General features: G+C 42.1%; 1 protein-coding gene across 3 annotated transcripts in view; it reads left to right on the top strand.

The window, feature by feature from the left end:
• The window catches only part of LOC126213114 (uncharacterized), a 282,224-nt gene that overhangs the window by 148,696 nt on the left and 112,893 nt on the right, over positions 1-20,635 (top strand). For all 3 annotated transcript variants that reach the window (XM_049940715.1, XM_049940717.1, XM_049940716.1), the window contains exon 7: positions 13,537-13,626. In XM_049940715.1, the coding sequence (XP_049796672.1) occupies positions 13,537-13,626 (90 nt within the window). The remainder of the gene's footprint in view (positions 1-13,536; positions 13,627-20,635) is intronic.

The following is a 20,635-nucleotide window of genomic DNA, read 5'->3' as shown; positions in this document are numbered from 1 at the left end:
GTTGTTGCCATGAAGGTGGCTTGTGGTTGTCAATATTTGCCAGCAAAGATGAAGCAGTAACGTACTGCAGGCTGTATTGACGCCAATGTGTTGATACACTGTTGCCAGCACCAGGACATTTGTTGGACGTCCATAAACGAATTCAGAAGCTCGATCAGTATAGTAATGATACTATAGTGCGAAAATACATAGTAGTAAAAGCAAGCACTGATAAAATGTGGCTAACCAAAGCACGAGGGTTTATTATGAAGCATTTCCTTTAGGTATTAGATCACATTCGTATATAATGTCACAAGGATAATAAGAAGATGGTAGCAGTACATATAAAAACCGGAAATATTAGAAGGTAGTTTTCATAAGTGAATTAAGAATCAGAAGTTATAATCATTAAGTTTTGGTAAAAATCCAACGTTGTATCACCATTCAAAAATAAGAATTAAACCTTAGATGAAATAAAAATGTTACTTGACAGAACGAAAAAAATAAAAATTAGTGATTTTAGCGAAATTCGTTATTGTATCAATTCATCAGAAGAAAGTAGCGAAATCCATGCAATACAGTAGAAGAAAAAGTGACGTGAAAAAGGATGAAACGAAAAAGCAGCCATCCATTAAGTTATACTTGTAAATGCATTGCCAGTAAAAAATTAGTACACTGGAAAGACGACGTCGATACTGGTTCAGTAACAGCAAATACCACCTGTGGTATACTAGATATACTGATAATAGTTTCGATGTCGTCTGCTAACAGCGTTGTGGCATAGCTACCAGAACGCCACCAGTGTCTACCCTCTAATACGGAATACTCACTGCCTGGAGACTTTGTGTCATGCAGAATGGTCGTACACTGAGGGCACCAGTGTCAGAGTGTACAGTTACCACAGCACAGGTAAGAGGACATGTGAGCCCACACATGTCAACACATGTTGTGTACCAGTTATTAACAGTCAGACTATGGGGACACACAAAGGATCACTTGGGAGGGAGAAGGGCACACTGTGGTCTTCAACAATGAGAGCAGGTACTGCCAGCATGCACGTAAGTGATGGTCGATTGCAAGTACGACATAGACCAGATGAGTGCTGTCACACAGAGTGCATTTTTCCAGCAGGCACTGGCCCCATCGTAGGCGTTATGCTCTGGGATGTGATAAAATACAACACTCATTCACCTTTGGTGTTTCTGGAGGAGATGCTAACCAGAATTCAGAATGTGCAGAACGTTGTTAGACCAATTCTTTTGCTGTTCTTGCTACAGGAAGGTGATGTGCTGCTCCAGCAGAATAATTCTCGCCCATACAATTGTCCGTGAAATTGAACATTCCCTGCGAGATGCGCAGCAACTTCCCTGGCCAGAACAATCTCTAGATTTGTCTCCAGTGGAGCACGCGGAATATAATGGGACGAGAAGTGGCTCGTGTGATTTTTCAACCAACAACTCTTACAGAACTACGTGAACAGGTGGAACAGGCGTGGCATAACATATCCCCGGACAGTATTCGCCATCTGTATGATCGAATGGATGCCAGAGACAGTGCCTGCATTGCCGCCCATGAGAGACAGTGCCTGCATTGCCGCCCATGAGATCACACCGTGTACTAATATGAGTGTTTCAGCATGGGTCGATATCTGGTTCTCCAGAACCACTTGTGCTATTCATCTGTAAATGTAGTCATTTCATGTACTCCATATGCACTGTTGCAGTAACAAATTGAGAGTAAATTAGAAACCTCTATAAGAGTGGACTATTTTTTTCTGGCAGAGTAGATCGAAAAATATTTTTTCACGAAAGTCTGTTCATTTAGAAGGGCTGAAGGGTTATTCTTGTAGTAAATAGCTATTTCAAGCCCTTCCAGTGTTCGACAACAATCCCAAGGAAGCAGTGTGCAAAATCATAAGGCCTTGCGTGGTATTGGTAAACGGTCTTGCTCCAGTTGTAATACAAGTTCCTGTCATGTCAACAAAGCTAAGTGCCGTTGGACTTCTCTGGCACTTGGTTGGGTGACCACTTCAGTCTACCGAGCACTGCTGGCAAGCAGGGTGCACTCGGCCCTTTTTAGACCAATTGAGGATCTACTTGATTGAAAAGTAGAAGCTTCGGTCATGAAAGCTGACGATGACTGAGTGATGTGCTGACAACATGCCCCTTCATATTCACGCCCAGTGACGCCTTCAGCTGAGGACGTCACGGAGGTCGGTCGGTACTGTTGGACCTTCCGAGGCTTGTTCAGACGGAGTTAGTTAGTTATGCATGCTATTGTCTTCTGAATGATTATTATACATGAGATGTCCAAAAATTGACGTTTTATGCGAGACACCTGAAACGTGCTCTTTGAAACGTGTTACAAAGTTGCTCCCAGTTTGTCCAATTGATACATCTTTTCAAAATCATTACAAGTCAATTTATAAACACCTGAGCCAGAGTAAAACACCTGAAACGTGCTCTTTGAAACGTGTTACAAAGTTGCTCCCAGTCTGTCCAATTGATACATCTTTTCACAATCATTACAAGTCAATTTATAAACCCCTGAGCCAGAGCAAAATTGTTAAGCGTTTCTAATAGTGCACATCAGTCCATTGCAAAGCATATTTGCGATTGAATAGGCAATGGATATGTCAGTGTTTCTGAATAGTCTATTAATTCTGGTAGATAAATCGTGTTAAAGAAGAAACATTTTGTAAGTGAAGGTTTTTTAGATCGTGTTTTTTTGGAAAAGGCCATCAACAATTCCCATATCATAATCATTTGCAGTCGCAGTTTGCTTTAAAACCTCAGATTAGCCTTGTTTTTGGCCCAGTGTTAGGGGTAATTTGACGATTCTATTAAGCATAAAGCACTGTCCCATTAGTTAATAGAATGATCAAATTACCCCTAACGCCGGAGATGATTCACGTAACAGGCCAGTCTTTTGATAATACCTTATAAATAATAACCATTCAGGTGATGATATGCATGACCTTAAGATTTCGCACACTGCTCATAAGGAATTGTTGTTGAACACTATGGAAGAACTGAAAATATCTATTTATATGAACAATCCTTCAGCCCTTCTAATTAAACATTTAAGACTTCCTGGAAGAAACGTTTTTGGATCTATTTAGAGGTCTGCTTCTTCGTTTCATCCTTTTTTCACATCACTTTTTACTCTATTGACTGCATGAATTTCCCTAGTTTTTACTGATGAATATGATGCGGTAGCGAATTTCGCAAAAATTGCTAATTTTAATTTTGTCGTTACTGTGAGGTAATATTTTTACTTCGCGTACAGTTTAATCTTTATTTTTGAATGGTGTTACAACGCTGGATTTTTACCAAAGTTCGCCGGCCAGAGTGGCCGAGCGGTTCTAGGCGCTACAGTCTGGATCCACGCGACCGCTACGGTCGCAGGTTCGAATCCTGCCTCGGGCATGGATGTGTGTGATGTCCTTAGGTTAGTTAGGTTTAAGTAGTTCTAAGTTCTAGGGGACTGATGACCTCAGAAGTTAAGTCCCATAGTGCTCAGAGCCATTTGAACCATTTACCAAAGTTCAGATTTGCAATTAGCTTATGAAAACTGTGTGTGTTAGTATTTCTGTTTCGAACTATTTTAAATATTTTATACCTACTGCTACCGCCTCCTAATTATCCTTGTGATGATATATACGAATATGATCTAATATCTAAAGGAAATGCTTTATAGAGACCCTCATGCTTCAGTTACCCGTATTTTGTCTGTGGTTTTATTGATGTTTATGAATTATGATATTACAGTTTTAGGCTTACTTTCAGTACTATTTATATTCACACTGCAATTTCATTAATATGCTGATCGATCTTCTGTTTTCGTTTATGGACATCTAACGAACATTTCAGTGCTATTGACAACAGATCAACACATCGGCGCCAATTCAGGCTGCGGTACCTTATTGCTTCATCTTTGCTGGCACATATCGATAACCACAAGCCATCGTCATGGCAATGACGTCTTCTGGTACATATCGGCCTCGGTAGATCCATAACCACCAGCAACCATCGTGATGACGACATCTCTGTGGAAACAGCGTCCTTGAAACTATGAGACAAAGCACCAGGTGGCGGTCAATTACCATACAACTTATCACATATGCTTTCGTATTTAAAATCTTTTCAGCTTACAGTATAATCATTAACGAATTGATCCAATTATTTGAAAAGCTATTGCTTATATAATGTTATAAAACGACTTTCATCTCTTCTTTATTTTATCCGTTCTTTTGAATATATTTTCGTGTAAGCCATCGCTCATTGGCTGAAGACGATATTACACTGCACAAGCGCGTTTTCCCCTATATTTAATCTATAGCAGATTACGTATCAGCAGCATTAAACGACAGTACCATCACGCAAGTGTTCTGTGTCCCGCCGGCTTAAACCATACGGGTAAATCCTATGTTAATTTAACTTTTGTTATTTCTTTTGTTTGCACTCTATGTTGTTTTCTCTTTCCTATTTTGGCACTATTTTATATTTTCTAGTGCTGTAATTCCATAGACGACTAGCATAAAGGCCGAAATCGGTCGTCATTTCGGAATAAATGCTTATTTGCGATGTTGGCTATTTCATTAAGTGATAAAATAAATAGTTTATGCATGGCAACTTATGGACAGCATGAATGCTTTTTTCTGAATTTACATGAAGCCTTTTATGTTATTATTATTACTAAAATACTATTTCTGTCTTTAAAGAAAAATAAAAATTATTATAGAGAGGGGACTTTTTTACATTGCTTTCTTATGTCTTTTGCAGTGTCACAAAGACAGCATGTTTTCACTAGCTCATGGATTTCATGTATGCAGAAATCGTTTAGGGAGAGTTTCAGATTCAGAAGTTAAGCCTTTTGAATTTTGACTTTTGGATACTGAAGCCGATCACTTCCTGCTCTGAATGGTAGGCATCCAATCAGTAAGAACAGACTGGTTAGGATCATTATCAGTAACAATTGCTGACAGTCTAAGCATGTAACATGTAAACCATACCGCACAACTGACATCATACGGCAGTGCCATGTCCAAGAGAGCAACGTCAGACTTTCCTACTGAATAACATTGAACGTACTTGCTTTTGATGTTCAGTATCTCACAATGCACAACAAAGAATTCTAATAACTGGTGAAATATTAAGCCCACAAGTCAACGTGTAATGAAGGACGTCACAGTACACCAAGCTGCCTGAAACTACAGCATAATGCAAGGGGGAAATGTTGAGGCTGTAGGAGTGATGGTCGGGATACCATGATGGATGATGTGGCTCCAACCCTCATGGGATTGATTGATTGATAGAACGCATGTCATGCCTCTCCTCATTGCTTCCTTTATAGCTGTCAATGCTAAAGTAATTATTAACACACTGTAGTCAAGTCATATTTTGCTTTGTTGAATCAAGTTTTTTAGTATTTACTTCTTAGATTCTTACTTATATTGCGTGGATTCTTACTTGCATTGCGTGTGAGTTTCGTATAGGAGGTGTAATTTCGAGTTCTAGTTGCTGTAATCGTAAATTCAGACAGATTGTAGTGCAGTCGTTAGGCATTTGTTAAGGTTAGTTCATACATTCTTTGCGTGTTTCCCTTGTGTTATCTAGGCACGGACTCGTGTTTCAGTAGCTGTTGTTCAGCATCGATTAGAATGGACAGGGACTGTGATTGCTGTGTTCGGATGAGGGCTGAGTTGGCATCCCTTCGCTCACAGCTGCAGGCGGCGCTGACTTTGGTTGCGCAGCTTGAGGCTGTTGCCAGTGGGCACCACTGTGGGGAGCCGGACTTGGGTATCACGGGGATGTCAACCTCGTCCCGTCTGTCCCCAGATCGGTCTGCCGCTGTGGTTGCCCCGGTTGCTGCCCGCAGTGGGGCTGAGCCCTCGCCTGTGTTTGATTGGAAGGTCGTTCCAAGGCGTGGCAGGCAGCGAAAAACGTTCCTGGAGGCTGATCAGAAAGCCTCCCTGGTGCGTCTGACAAACAGGTTTCAGGTACTGTCTCTGGCTGAGCCACATGCAGCTGCCTGCCCTGTTTGAGAGGATGATTCTCAGCCTTCAAGGTCCGGGCAATCGCAGAGGATGGGCTTATTGGTAGTTGGGAGCTCCAATGTTAGGCGCGTAATGGGGAGCCTTAGGGATATGGCGGCTAAGGAGGGGAAGAAATCCAGTGTGCACTCTGTGTGGATTCCGGGTGGAGTCATTCCTGATGTGGAAAGGGTCCTTCCGGATGCCATGAAGAGCACAGGGTGCAGCCAGCTGCAGGTGGTGGCACATGTCGGCACTAATGACGTGTGTCGCTTTGGATCTGAGGAAATTCTCTCTGGATTCCAGCGGCTATCTGATTTGGTGAAGGCTGCCGGTCTTGCTTACGAGATGAAGGCAGAGCTCACCATCTGCAGCATCGTTAACAGAACCGACTGCAGACCTTTGGTGCAGAGCCGGATGGAGGGTCTGAATCAGAGGCGCAGACGGTTTTGCGACCGTGTTGGCTGCAGATTCATTGACTTGCGCCATAGGGTGGTGGGGTTTCGGGTTCCGCTGAATAGGTCAGGAGTTCACTATACTTAGCTGGCGGCTACACGGGTAGCGGAGGCTGTGTGGCGTGGACTGAGCGGTTTTTTAGGTTAGAAGGCCTCGGGACAGTACGGGGTGGGCTGCAATCTCAAAGGGTGCATGGCAAATACAGGACGTGCCTGGATCAAGGAACAGTCGGAATTGTAGTTGTAAATTGTTGTAGTTGTGCTGGGAAAGTCCCAGAGCTTCAAGCGCTAATGGAAAGCACAGAAGCTGAAATCGTTATAGGTACAGAAGCTGGCTAAATCCTGAAATAAGTTCTGCAGAAATTTTTACGAAGTCTCAGATGGTCTTCAGGAAAGATAGATTAGGCAGAATTGGTGGTGGAGTGTTTCTGTCTGTCAGTAGTGGTTTATCTTGTAGTGAAGTCGAAGTAGATACTCCGTGCGAATTGGTATGGTTGGAGGTTATACTTAACAGCCGAACTAAGTTAATAATTAGCTCCTTTTACCGACCCCCAGACTCCGATGATATAGTTGGTGAACAGTTCAGAGAAAATTTGAGTCTTGTAACAAATAAATACCCCACTCATACGGTTATAGTTGGTGGGGACTTCACCCTTCCCTCGATATGTTGGCAAAAATACTTGTTCAAAACCGGTGGTAGACAGAAAACATCTTCCGAGATTGTCCTAAATGCTTTCTCCGACAATTATTTCGAGCAGTTAGTCCACGAACCCACGCGAATTGTAAATGGTTGCGAAAACACACTTGACCTCTTAGCCACAAATAATCCAGAGCTGATAGAGAGCATCATGACTGATACAGTGTTAGTGATCACAAGGTCGTTGTAGCTAGGCTCAATACCGTTTCTTCCAAATCCACCAGTAACAAACGCAAAATAATTTTATTTAAAAAAGCGGATAAAGTGTCACTAGAAGCCTTCCTAAGAGACAATCTCCATTCCTTCCGAACTGACTATGCGAATGTAGACGAGATGTGGCTTAAATACAAAGATATAGTAGCAACAGCAATTGAGAGATTCATACCTCATAAATTGGTAAGAGATGGAACTGATCCCCAATGGTACACAAAACAGGTCCGAATGCTGTTGCAGAGGCAACGGAAAAAGCATGCGAAGTTCAGAAGAACGCGAAATCCCGAAGATTGGCTAAAATTTACAGACGCGCGAAATTTGGCACGGACTTCAGTGCGAGATACCTTTAATAGGTTCCACAACGAAACATTGTCTCGAAATTTGGTAGAAAATCCGAAGAAATTCTGGTCGCATGTAAAGTACACAAGCGGCAAGACGCAGTCAATACGTTCGCTGCGCAGTGCCGATGGTACTGTTACCGACGACTGTGCTGCTAAAGCGGAGTTATTGAACGCAGTTTTCCGAAATTCCTTCACCAGGGAAGACGAATGGAATATTCCAGAATTTGAAACACGGTCAGCTGCTAGCATGAGTTTCTTAGAAGTAGGTACCTTAGGGGTTACGAAGCAACTCAAGTCGCTTGATACGGGCAAGTCTTCAGGTCCAGATTGTATACCGATTAGGTTCCTTTCAGATTACGCTGATACAATAGCTCCCTACTTAGCAATCATATACAACCGCTCGCTCACCGCTAGATCTGTACCTACAGATTGGAAAATTGCGCAGGTCGCACCAGTGTTTAAGAAGGGTCGTAGGAGTAATCCATCGAACTACAGACCTATATCATTGACGTCGGTGTGCAGTAGTGTTTTGGAGCATATACTGTATTCAAACATTATAAATCACCTCGAAGGGAACGATCTATTGATACGTAATCAACACGGTTTCAGAAAACATCGTTCTTGTGCAACGCAGCTAGCTCTTTATTCGCACGAAGTAATGGCCGTTTTCGATGGGGGATCTCAAGTCGATTCCGTATTTATAGATTTCCGGAAAGCTTTTGACACCGTTCCTCACAAGCGACTTCTAATCAAGCTGCGGGCCTATGGGGTATCGTCTCAGTTGTGCGACTGGATTCGTGATTTCCTGTCAGGAAGGTCGCAGTACGTAGTAATAGACGGAAAATCGTCGAGTAAAACTGAAGTGATATCAGGTGTTGCCCAGGGAAGCGTCCTGGGACCTCTGCTGTTCCTGATCTATATAATTGACCTGCGTGACAATCTGAGCAGTTCTCTTAGGTTGTTCGCAGATGATGCTGTAATTTACCATCTAGTAAGGTCATCCGAAGACCAGTATCAGTTGCAAAGCGATTTAGAAAAGATTGCTGTATGGTGTGGCGGGTGGCAGTTGCTAAATAACGAAAAGTGTGAGGTAATCCACATGAGTTCCAAAAGAAATCCGTTTCTTTTTTTTTTATTCGTGTCAGAAGCACCATGGATACAGGAATATAAAAAAATGAATAGCACACAGAAAAAATATTAATTACAGGCTTATGAAAATATATATAAAATATATATACAGATATGTGTGCACAGAAACAAAATGTTATAGGCATTTGGCCCATAAGCGGGCTACGTCAACAGCATTTGGGGTTGCCAACATCAGATCCTCTAAAGTGCAGTGTGAAGGACATTCAGGGCAGTTATACATGTGCTGCGTCGTCTGCACCTCTCCACAGTCGCAGAGATTAGATGTAGTAGAATATCCCCACTTCAGAAGGTTATCTCTTGACCGTGCAGTGTTGGTGTGTAGCCTGTTTAGTGATCTCCAGACCACCCAATCCTCATCGTAACCTGGTGCCAATTCTTCCTTTGGTTCCATCTAGTGCCCTTCTCCCGACCGCTTCCATCTCTCCACCCTAGATCCAGGTTGGTCGCTAAAATCTTCGGTTGCTCTGAGAAAACTGCGTCTAGATTTCATGCGTTTGGTGGCTGGCTGAGTTTTGTGGAGGGGGTGGCTTTCTGCCATCTCAGCCCTCGCTCTTTCGCTATAGGCTGCCGCTTCTCTTCGCACTGCAGGAATTGCAATCCCAGCAAGATGGTAGAGCTTGTATGTTGGCGTCGGTTTCAGACATCCAGTGACGAGCCTGCAGGTCTCGTTCAGAGCAATGTCGACCTGTTTAGCGTGGGTAGAGTTGTACCAGACACTACTTGCATATTCGCCTGCTGGGAAGCAAACTGCTAGTGCTGTGCTCCTCACTACCTCTGGCTTTGCGCCCCAGGAGGAGTTCGTTATTTTCCGAAGAATATTCTTTCTGCCGCTCACCTTCATTTTGGTGTTAATACAGTGCTGTTTATACGTCAGAGCCCTGTCTAGGGTTACTCCTAGGTATTTGGGGTAACGCAGTGTTCGAGGAGTGTGTCCTTCCAGAAGACACGCAGCTTACGGGATGCCTGCTTGTTACGGAGATGGAAGGCGCAAACTTGTGTTTTGTTAGGGTTCGGCTTGAGTTGATTGTCGGCGTAGTACTGACAGAGCATGTCTAGAGCATCCGTGAGCTTTGTCTCAACATCCTCAAAGGAGTCACTCTGTACTGCCATAGCACGGTCATCAGCGTAGATATAGTTTTCCGTACCACCTGGCAGTGGTTGATCGTTGGTGTATATGTTAAAAAGCAAGGGTGCCAGTACGCTGCCCTGAGGGAGACCATTTTTCTGGGCCTGCCACCTGCTATGCATCCCTTGGAATTCCACAGAGAACCTACGGTTCTCTAACAGACTTCTAACTGTGGATGTGAATTTAAAGTCCCTGGTAATGGCATACAGCTTCTTCATTAGCAGACATAAGTTGACGGTGTCATATGCGGCTGTCAAGTCTATAAAGGCGACACTAGTTATTTTCCAGTTCTCATAGCCGTCTTCAATCAGCTGCGTGAGGTTAATTACCTGAGATGTAGTGCTTTTCCCTGGGCGGAAACCTGCTTGTTGGGGGATTATGTAGGGTTCTATGGCACTGGAGAGGCGATCCAGGAGTATTCTTTCAAAGATTTTAAAGACATGGCAGATAAGTGATACGGGTCGGAAATTTCTGGGGTCATCAGCATTTTTGCCTGGTTTTAAAATGGCAATAACTTTAACCTTCCTCCAGATTGTTGGAATCTGGCCTGTTTCCATGCAGTTGTTAAACAGTTTCAGTAGCCATTGTTTAACGTTGGGACCAAAGTGTTTAATCTGTTCAACAAAAGTCCCGTCCAGGCCCGGGGCCTTCCTTAGCTTGCATTTCGCTATGGCTTTGTCCAGATCTGCCATTGTGAGAGGGGTGGCCAGAGTTGCATTTCCTTGGTGTTCAATCCTGTCTATTTTGGTCTCCGACTTCCTGATTTTCGTGTCGGGTTTCCCATTCTTGAGAAGCTGGTGGGCTATTTGGTCGGCTGTGACGGGAGCATGTCCTGGAGAGAAAGTCGGGTCATTCTTGAGACGTTTAAGGAGTGTCCAGGCTTTCTGACTGCTCCTTTTCATGTCCAATTCCTCTATTGTCCTCAGCCATTTCTCTCTCCTGGTTTTAGCTAGTGACTCGGTTAGCTGCTCGCCCGCAGTGATAGTTTCCGCGGATAGAGGGTTTGCGTCAAACAGTGTCAGGTATTGCTGCAACTGATCCTCTAATTCTGGTGTAAGGCCTTCAACATAATTGCTCCTGCATCCTCTAGGGATCGATTGCTTGGAACACCACTGCACAGCCCTCACAAAATTGTCATAGAATCTTGGTTCAGGTGGTAGGTTGTTTACAGAATCTTCCATGAGGTTTTGAAAGGTTGACCATTCTGCTTTCTTAAAATTGTACCTACGGCGAAAAGGTACGCTATGGGGTTCAACAACAGATGTGATCTGGCACATTATTGGACGGTGCTGGGTGTTTGGTATTGGTGAGCAAACTCCTTTTGAGCATTGGGACGTTACTTGATGGCTAACGAAGATGAGGTCCAGGTTATAACCTCTCCCCCATCTGCCACTGTTGTAGGAAGCAGGCAGTTTATTGTCATGTATCAGTTTTAGGTTGTTTAGCTCGGCCCAGCAGATCACAGCCATGCCATTGTCGTCGTCTTCTTGGTAGCCCCACTGCGTACTGTGGCTGTTGAAGTCACCGATTACAAAATTAATTCTGTCTTTATTAAAATTGTTTACGTTGGAGCTGGAAAAGTCCACAGTTGGTGGTTTGTACACTGATCTAACAGTGCAGTCACTAAGTTCAATGGTTAGCACTTCAGTATCATTGATGTCGTTTATACTGCTTGAAAGGATCTGTATGTTTGGCCTGGTAAAGATTGCGCTGCCATACTGTCGGTGTGGCCTTTCAGCTACTAGTCGCATGCCGTTTATCTTGGGTCTTTTGAGTGTGCTATCTCTGTGAGTTTCTTGTAGACACAGGACGTCACATTTCTCTTTCTGACAGAGGTCTTGTAGTAGACGTTCTTTGCATGCAGACAGGCCTTCAATATTTACAGAGATAATCGTCAGTGCTGGGCCTGATAAGGTCCTTTTCTGTAGGATTGTCATGTTGCTAATGGAGTGAAAGGATCATCCGGTATACAACCGCCCAGGGGACGCCCGAGTATGTGTTTTGCATTCACATACTCTTCGTTGAGGCTCCTTTCTTGTCCGTTGGAATTCTATTACTAGATAAATAGTACAATTCTCAAGGCTGTCAATTCAACTAAGTACCTGGGTGTTAAAATTACGAACAACTTCAGTTGGAAAGACCACATATATAATATTGTGGGGAAGGCGAGCCAAAGCTTGCGTTTCATTGGCAGGACACTTAGAAGATGCAACAAGTCCACTAAAGAGACAGCTTACACTACACTGGTTCGTCCACTGTTAGAATATTGCTGCGTGGTGTGGGATCCTTACCAAGTGCGATTGACGGAGGACATCGAAAGGGTGCAAAAAAGGGCAGCTCGTTTTGTATTATCACGTAATAGGGGAGAGAGTGTGGCAAATATGATACGGGAGTTGGGATGGGAGTCATTAAAGCAAAGACATTTTTCGTCGCGGCGAGATCTATTTACGAAATTTCAGTCACCAACTTTCTCTTCCGAATGCGAAAATATTTTGTTGAGCGCAACCTACATAGGTAGGAATTATCATCAAAACAAAATAAGAGAAATCAGAGCTCGAACAGAAAGGTTTAGGTGTTCGTTTTTCCCGCGCGCTGTTTGGGAGTGGAATGGTAGAGAGATAGTATGATTGTTGTTCGATGAACCCTCTGCCAAGCTCTTAAATGTGAATTGCAGAGTAATCATGTAGATGTAGATGTAGTATTACAAAAGCACATGATAAGAAACTTGAATTTTGGAGATAAAATTTTTGAGAAGATCTTATGTCCTGTGGAAGATGCAGATGATGATTGGAGAGAAGGAGACACCCAAGATTGACAGAAATGACGTAACAACATAGCTTTCTCCAGAAGAGGGCCTCAGTATCTGAACACATTTGAGCCACAACTGTTTTAGAGCAACTTGACTACATAGAACTACTGAAATCCTTTTACAAGAATTTGAAAAGGTTGGCCATTGGTTACCAACCTACATGAAGGCTTTATAAGCAATGCAGGATCACAGGCTTTTCAGAAGATATACAGATTCACTGTTTATTCCCCTCTAATACTGACATATCACTGGCTGTGGACAGTGAAAAATCGTTCTATAAAATTTGATATTATTCTGATTGTTTGGTGTTGGTCTATCTGTAACTATTCTTCTTCTGTCTATTTTATGTAAGGATGAGCTGACTTTATGGTGGAAGCTGAAGGCCAGTAAATTTAGTTAAGAAAACATTTAAAAACCCAGACAACAGTATGCAGATGGATTTATTGAAGATAGAGGACCAGTTGTGAGAACTGTTGAGAGGATGGAAAAAGCATAAAAACTCTGTAACTGCAGGCAGTATGCAGGGTGAGCATATGACAATAAAGGTTATTATACTTCATGAAATATGCTTTGTCGGAGAGAGAACTTACATTGCGAAGAGCCTACTGAAATGTAGCACAATGCGGGATCATCGGGATGTAAGTTTATTGAAAAATTGGTCAGAAAATTATCGTTTTTATATGTAGAGAAATGTACAAGCAGTTTTCATTGGAATATTGTTTTCTTTTTTCAGGTTCTTGAACATCCTTTGGAAGTGTCGTGGTCCACTGATGTTACCGATGATCCCAGACTAAATTTTGGGTGGGATGAAACTGAGAATAATGTAAGCATTTATATCCCTGAATACTGCATATGGAATGGGTAGTCGTAAAAAAGTAGTTGCCTAATTGTTGAATGTTAAGGACTCAATATTTATATTGTGACCATGCCCTAGAGCTTAGCAGTATTAATTTCCCAGTATTCATATATTATTCCAGTTGACTTTGATTGTCAACTATTATTTTCTGACTATGGTTTGTAATGATATATATAATCTTATTTACAGTGGCCCCTCTAAATGTCAAATATTTTGTGTAATGCATATGTGCAGTACTGTACTTTTATGTAATTTTCCATATAGCAAGGGCCTTACCAACCACATGTCTGCTCTACAAGCCTCTTCCATTTCCCTTTGTAGAGTGTGATGTATGTCCAGTCTAAATTGATGTCTGTGGTGTGCGTACTGTAAACCTTCGGTACACACACTATCAGATTATTTGACTTGTCGCTCTAATGAAGTAGGCGAGTGTCAGCAATATGTCTCGTGGTCTTATCGTGGCGTGTTTATCTTCCGCCATTATGTCAGACGATAGAAATGCCACTTGCACGCTTAGAGTAGCAGATTGATGGTGACCAACTTTGATTAATTTTCACACACATTTATTAAAATAATAACAAGCATAAAATTACTTAACTCGATTCTGGATGCTATTTACAATTGACGATCTGAAGTTCCTTTGGTCTTCGTACGTTAATCTTATTCTCACATATCTCTGATACTTGACAAAGTGTCTATACATTTATCTTCATGGCTACGTACAGGAATATGATAATCTTCTTAGGTGCAGACTGAAACTTGACTATAGACTGGTACAGACTAGTGCAGACTGGTACAGACAAATGCAGACTCGTACAGACTAATGCAGACTGACTAATCGGAGGTCTGTAGATTCTTTATAATACTTCGCGCATTCAGGTATCACTGCACGAGTGTGATCCGCGAGGAGAAAAGGTTCTACGTTAGCAGCAATCTCATTGGCTGCGTTATATATTAATATGCGGATCGGCAGAAGCAGAATTTGGTCTGTCTCTAAGGCAGCGCCATCTCGTAGTGCGGAGATGGACGAGCGCTGCGCCTGTGCTGTTGTGCTTAGCGGGGCGCGCTCTAGTGGGAAAGTTGTGTACACGCTGACTACGCGGAACTATGTACACAACAATGTCCATCCTAGCTGTATCATCTCAGATGTTGTGTTGCCATTTATTCCAGATCTTTGTCTTTCTCTTGTTGCAACTATGGCCCCAGACAATATTTCTGTAGGCAGTCTATTCTTTAACATTGTTGCTATGTGATCAGCCAGCTCAGCCTTTTCTGTGGTACTTTGACAATGTTGCATGTCCATACCACTCGGGTAGCTCTTAATTTTTCCTGTATTCATTCTGTGTTATTGTTGTTGATTGCATATCCAAAACTTTTTCTTAATATTTTTCAGTCCAATACAATAGTTTTTGTCTTCCATTCTATATATTGAAGCTCTACTTCAATGTAATATTACTGGTTAGGTAGGTGTCTGATAATGTTGTGAATAGTGTGAAGATGTCTTTCCTTTGAGATAGTATTATAGCTTTCTTTTTGATGCTGCGAGGTGATCATATATTTCTATATCTGTTCTATTGTCTTTACTAAACAGTTCACTAAGTACTTGAAATGGTAAACTGCCTTGAAAGCGGATCCATACACAGTCAGTGATGCATCAATGCATCACTTTGAATTTTTTTACTTGTTGCTAGACATTCTGTCTTCCCATCATTAGTTTGTAACTCTTGTTTTCAGTCATTTCGCAGTTTTGCACAATTCCACTTAACTCTCTGTTAGAACTACTTATTAATCCAATATCATCTGCGTAGCTGACTAGTAACGTCCACACCCTGCAGTTGGATCCATTGTTGGTCAGTTTTAGTTAATTCTGTATTGCTGTTTTCTTTGATGGAGATAAATAAGATGTACGAAATGGCAAATTTTTTCTCTGACCAGTTTACGTTCAGTTTCTCCGAATGGTGTCTTTATTTGGCATAATGTTTCACCTGTACACATTTTGACTAATGTGATAAATTTTGAGGGTATTTCAAATTCCATCATGATGCTTGGTGGTGTCCAGTGGTGTACACCATTGTAGGCCTTTTTGAAAGCAAGAAATGGTATGTGGCCATCTACATTTATTTTCTACCCTTTTTCAGTAATTTGTATGAGAGCAAATAAATGTAACCATGTAGATATTTTTCAGTGGAAACCCAACAGCTACTCCTGAAACCCTACAGATTGTTCTGAATTTGTTCTTCAGTTATGGCAATCAGCCTGTTTAGACACCAAGTAAAACAATTCCTCTGTAATTATCACACATAGAGGGGGCATTTTTTGTGAATATGATCCGTTTATCTGCTGTTTCCCAGTCTGCAAGGCATTGTTTCTTTCTTTGAAATGGTATCTGTTAATAATGTTTGTTCTAATTGCAGTTCTCCATTGTGAAAAATACAGCTTCCATGTTTTTTTTGCATGTTTCTCTTGTCATAATTTTTCACATTATAATTTGTAAACTGTACCATTTCAATGATTTTACGGGAATATTACATTTATATTTTGATACATTCACCATGGCCTGTGGTACTGGAAATCATTCTCTGCTTCTCTTATGATAGTGTTGTAGTATTCCTCATGTGTCAGAGTTCATTGTGTTTACTATTAGATTTTATACACTACCAGATCAAAAGCATCTGAATACTTGATGTGATTCTTGAAGCTTTCCCGGCATACTGAATGTTCAATGAGGTTTTGGGATTTCAGCCAGATCATGTTGACTTCTTGCCACAATATTTCAGCTGGCAGTCATCCAGCCCTCTTCAGGTGAGTGTCCTTCACTGGAGACTGCAAGTTTCCGGTGTCAGCTTTATAGCAAATATTGGCGCAGAAATGCATGCACATTGGTGGCCATCACGGGAACATTCTCTATGGAAATCCATGCCCTCTGGAAATACTCTTCCATCTGTGGTGCGCAGGCGCATACATAAAGGTGTAAAGTACATGTCTGCCCTCTGTTGGAATGCGCGCTGGCATCGCTAAAAACAGACTTCAGATGTCACAAGATGTGTCGTTATGAATAAACTGTCTTCTCTCAGAAGAAATCGGAGATATCACTGGGTCCCAAGCCTTGTCCAGTTGAAAATCCTCATCAAGATTTATAAGATTTTGTGCTAGGTGTATCTCCACAGATTCTTTAATTACTGAATCCCAAAAGGTTCTTGCTGATGATTTGGTGATACATCTTGTCTCTCTACTGAGACCTTTATTCACAATGACACATTTGGCGACAACTGACGTCTGTTTTTAGTGACACCAGCGCGTATTCTGACAGAGGACAGACATGTAGTTTTCACCTTTACGCATGCGCCTGCACACCACAGACAGAACAGTATTTCCAGAGGGCACAGATTCCAATAGCGGACGCTCCTGTAATGGCTGCCAATGCACATGCGTTTCTGCACCAATTTTTTGCTATGAGGCCAATGCCGAGGACTTGCAGTTTCCAGTGATGGACGCTCACCTGAAGATGGCTGGACGATTGCCAGCCAAAATATCGTGTGCAAGAAGTCATGATCCGGCTGCAATCCCGAAACCTCACTGAACATCCAAATACCTATTACTGTTGTTGTTGTTGTGGTGGTGGTGGTGGTGGTGGTGGTCTTCAGTCCTAAGACTGGTTTGGTGCAGCTCTCCATGCTACTCTATCCTCTGCAAGCCTCCCCCCCCCTCCCAGCCCCCCCAAGCTTCCCTCCAGTACTAAACTGGTAATTCCTTGATGTCTCAGAATGTGTCCTACCAACTGGTCCCTTCTAGTCAGGTTGTACCACAGATTTCTCTTCTCCCCAGTTCTATTCAGTAAAATCTCATCACATACACGATCTACTCATCTGATCCTCAGCATTCTTCTTCTGTAGCACCACAATTCAAAAGCTTCTATTCTCTTCTTGTCTAAACTGTTTATTGTCCATGCTTCACTTCCTTACATAGCCACACTCAATACAAATATTTCCAGAAAACACTTCCTGACACTCGATGTTAACAAATTTCTCTTCTTCAGATATGCTTTTCCTGACACTGCCAGTCCACATTTTATACCCTCCCTGCTCTCATCATCATCAGTTATTTTGCTTCCCAAATAGCAAAACTCATCTACTACTTTAAGTATCTCATTTCCTAATCTAATCCCTTCAGCACCACATGATTTAATTCAACTGTTTTCCATTATTCTCGTTTTGCTATTGTTGATGTTCATGTTGTATACTCATTTCAGGATACTGTCCTTTCCGTTCCACTGCTCTTTTATGTCCTTTGCTGTCTCTGACAGAATTACAATGTCATTGGCAAACCTTGAGTATTTATTTCATCTCACTGGACTTTAATTCTGATTCCAGATTTTTGTTTTGTTTGCATCACTGCTTGCTCAGTATATAGATGGAATAACATCGGGGAGAGGCTACAACCTCACTCCCTTGTCAATTACTGCTTCCATTTCATGCCCCTTGACTATTATAACTGCTATCTGGTTTCTGTGTAAGTTGTAAATAGCCATTTGCATACTGTATTTTACCCCTGCCACCTTTAGAATTTCAAAGACAGTATTCCAATCAGCTTTGTGGAAAGCGTTCTCTATGTCTACAAATGCTATAAACATAGGTTTCCCTTTCCTTAGCCCATCTTCTATGAGAAGTTGTAGGATTGGTATTGCATTGCATGTTCCTAGATTTCTCCAGAAAGCAAACTTATCTTCCCCATGGTCAGCTTCTACCAGTTTTTCCATTCATCTGTAAACAATCGGTGTTAGTAATTTGCAACTGTAACCTATTAAACTGATAGTTCCAATATTATGAAAAGGAAAGTTGCAACTCACCATATAGCAGAGATACTGTGTCGCAGGTAGGCACAAAAAAAGTCTGTCACAAATAAACTTTCAGCCAGCAAGGCCTTTGTCAAAAATAGAAAACAAACACACACACACACACACACACACACACACACACACACACACACACACACACAAAGTGCAACAGCAACTCACATGCACATGCACATGCACATGACACTTCAGTCTGTGGTAGCTGAGGCTCAGCTGCCAGAGACTGCAGTTGTGTGTGTGTGTGTGTGTGTGTGTGCGTGTGTGTGTGTGTGTGTGTTTTACATTCCATCTTAAACTGACAGTTCAGTAATTTTCACGCCCATCAGTACCTCTTTCCTTGGAACTGGAATTACTATATTCTTATTGAAGTCTGAGGGTATTTCGCCTGTTTCATACATCTTGCTCACCAGAGTTTCGTCATGGTTGGCTCTCCCAAAGCTATCAGTAGCTCTTAATGAAAAGTTGTCTACTGCTGTGGCCTTGTTTTAAATTAAGTCTTTCAGTGCTTCATCAAATTCTTCATGCACTATCATATCTCCCTTCTCATCTTCTTCTACATCCTCTTCACTTTCCATAACATTGACCTCAAGTACATCTCCCGTGTATAGACCCCCCATATACTCCTTCCACCTTTCTGATGTTGCTTCTTGCTTAGGACTGGTTTTCCATTTGAGCTCTTGATATTTGTATGGGTGGTTCTCTTTTCTCCAAAGGTCTCTTTAATTTTCCTGTAGACAGCATCTATCTTGTTGTGACTTTTTAAGCTTTCCCAGGGGATAAGTTGTAAATAGTCTTCATGGGTTTGCCGCCAGATCACATTGTGCAAATTCCACAATATTTCCTCGGTGCAACTGTCAGACATCTTCAGGTGGTTCAACCTTGCTGGTGGCTAGGTACGACTGACAGTATCTGCATGTCAACACTCTCTTTCTAGAACATGCATGCATGCAAAGAAATTGGTACAGAAATTGTGCATATGCATATGCAATGATTTGCAGATAGATGGTGCCATACTCAAACTCCCTCTGCCAAAAATCGCAGAGCCACTCTCCTTCCCATGCACTGTATGCTGCATTTGCCAACAGTGCGGCCAGACGTTACTGACCAATGACTGTACTAGACCAGTGTTATGAAAGGTCTCTTATCAAAGAATCTTCATTTTCACATCATGATTTAATAGCAGCCAATGCAGGGTTCCAGGCTGTGTTCAGTTGAAATCCCATTTCCCTGTTGATGAGATTATTGGCTGTACAGATATGTATTGCTTCCTTAATGACACAATCCCAGAAAGATGATGCCAGGGATAAAACTTCTGTCTTTTCATTAGTCATGCGATGTCCTGTATTCAGACAGTGTTCCGCAGTTGCCGACTTTTCTTGTTGACAAAGGCGTGTATGACACTGATGTTCATCGCAGCATTCTTGTAGTGTGCAGCACGTCTGGCCTATATACGCTGCCCCACATTGTGGGTGATTGAGTGATCTGGCCTTGTAACCTCAACCAAAATGACCGAATACCTATTGGTGGACTTTAATATTGAGTGTGTCTAGCCTTTGCCTTCATGATGGGTTGAACTCTGCTGGGGACACTTTCAGGAAGGTGTCTATATGTCTTCCTCACTATTCAAAACGAGAAAATGTAGTGCTGCTGGACACAAGTTTGTAGCAAAGTCAACGTTCTAGCTCATGCCAGTGGTGTTTCAGTGGGTTCGGATTGGGACTGTGGGCAGGCCAGTCCTTGAGCTTCATTTAGCTGTGATTGTTCCTTCACATTTCCACTTCAAAATCACACGACCAATAGTCTAGGGGGGAATCTTTAGAGCTGTTGACACCTCTCTGATGGATATGTCACTGATGTGCCATCCAGTGACTAGTTGATGTTTGAAGTCACTGAGATACTCATTCTACTGTTACTGTTCTTTACTAATAACCTCCTCTTATTCTAGTGAACCACCTCTTGTGAAATCTAGTGGCCAGTTCTGCATTACATAAGGGCGTCTGGATACTTTTGATCAAATAGTGTAGCATCGTTCTTTCAGTGTGATGTTGTTCCTTTCTTAAATGCATGTTTTCCTCACATTTCTCCTCTCTGACATTTTATCTTCCCACTTTCTGTTAAACCAAA

This window comes from Schistocerca nitens, chromosome 11 (genome assembly GCF_023898315.1).
Source record: "Schistocerca nitens isolate TAMUIC-IGC-003100 chromosome 11, iqSchNite1.1, whole genome shotgun sequence".
Lineage (NCBI taxonomy): Eukaryota > Metazoa > Arthropoda > Insecta > Orthoptera > Acrididae > Schistocerca > Schistocerca nitens.
This window is presented reverse-complemented; position numbering and strand designations above follow the sequence as displayed.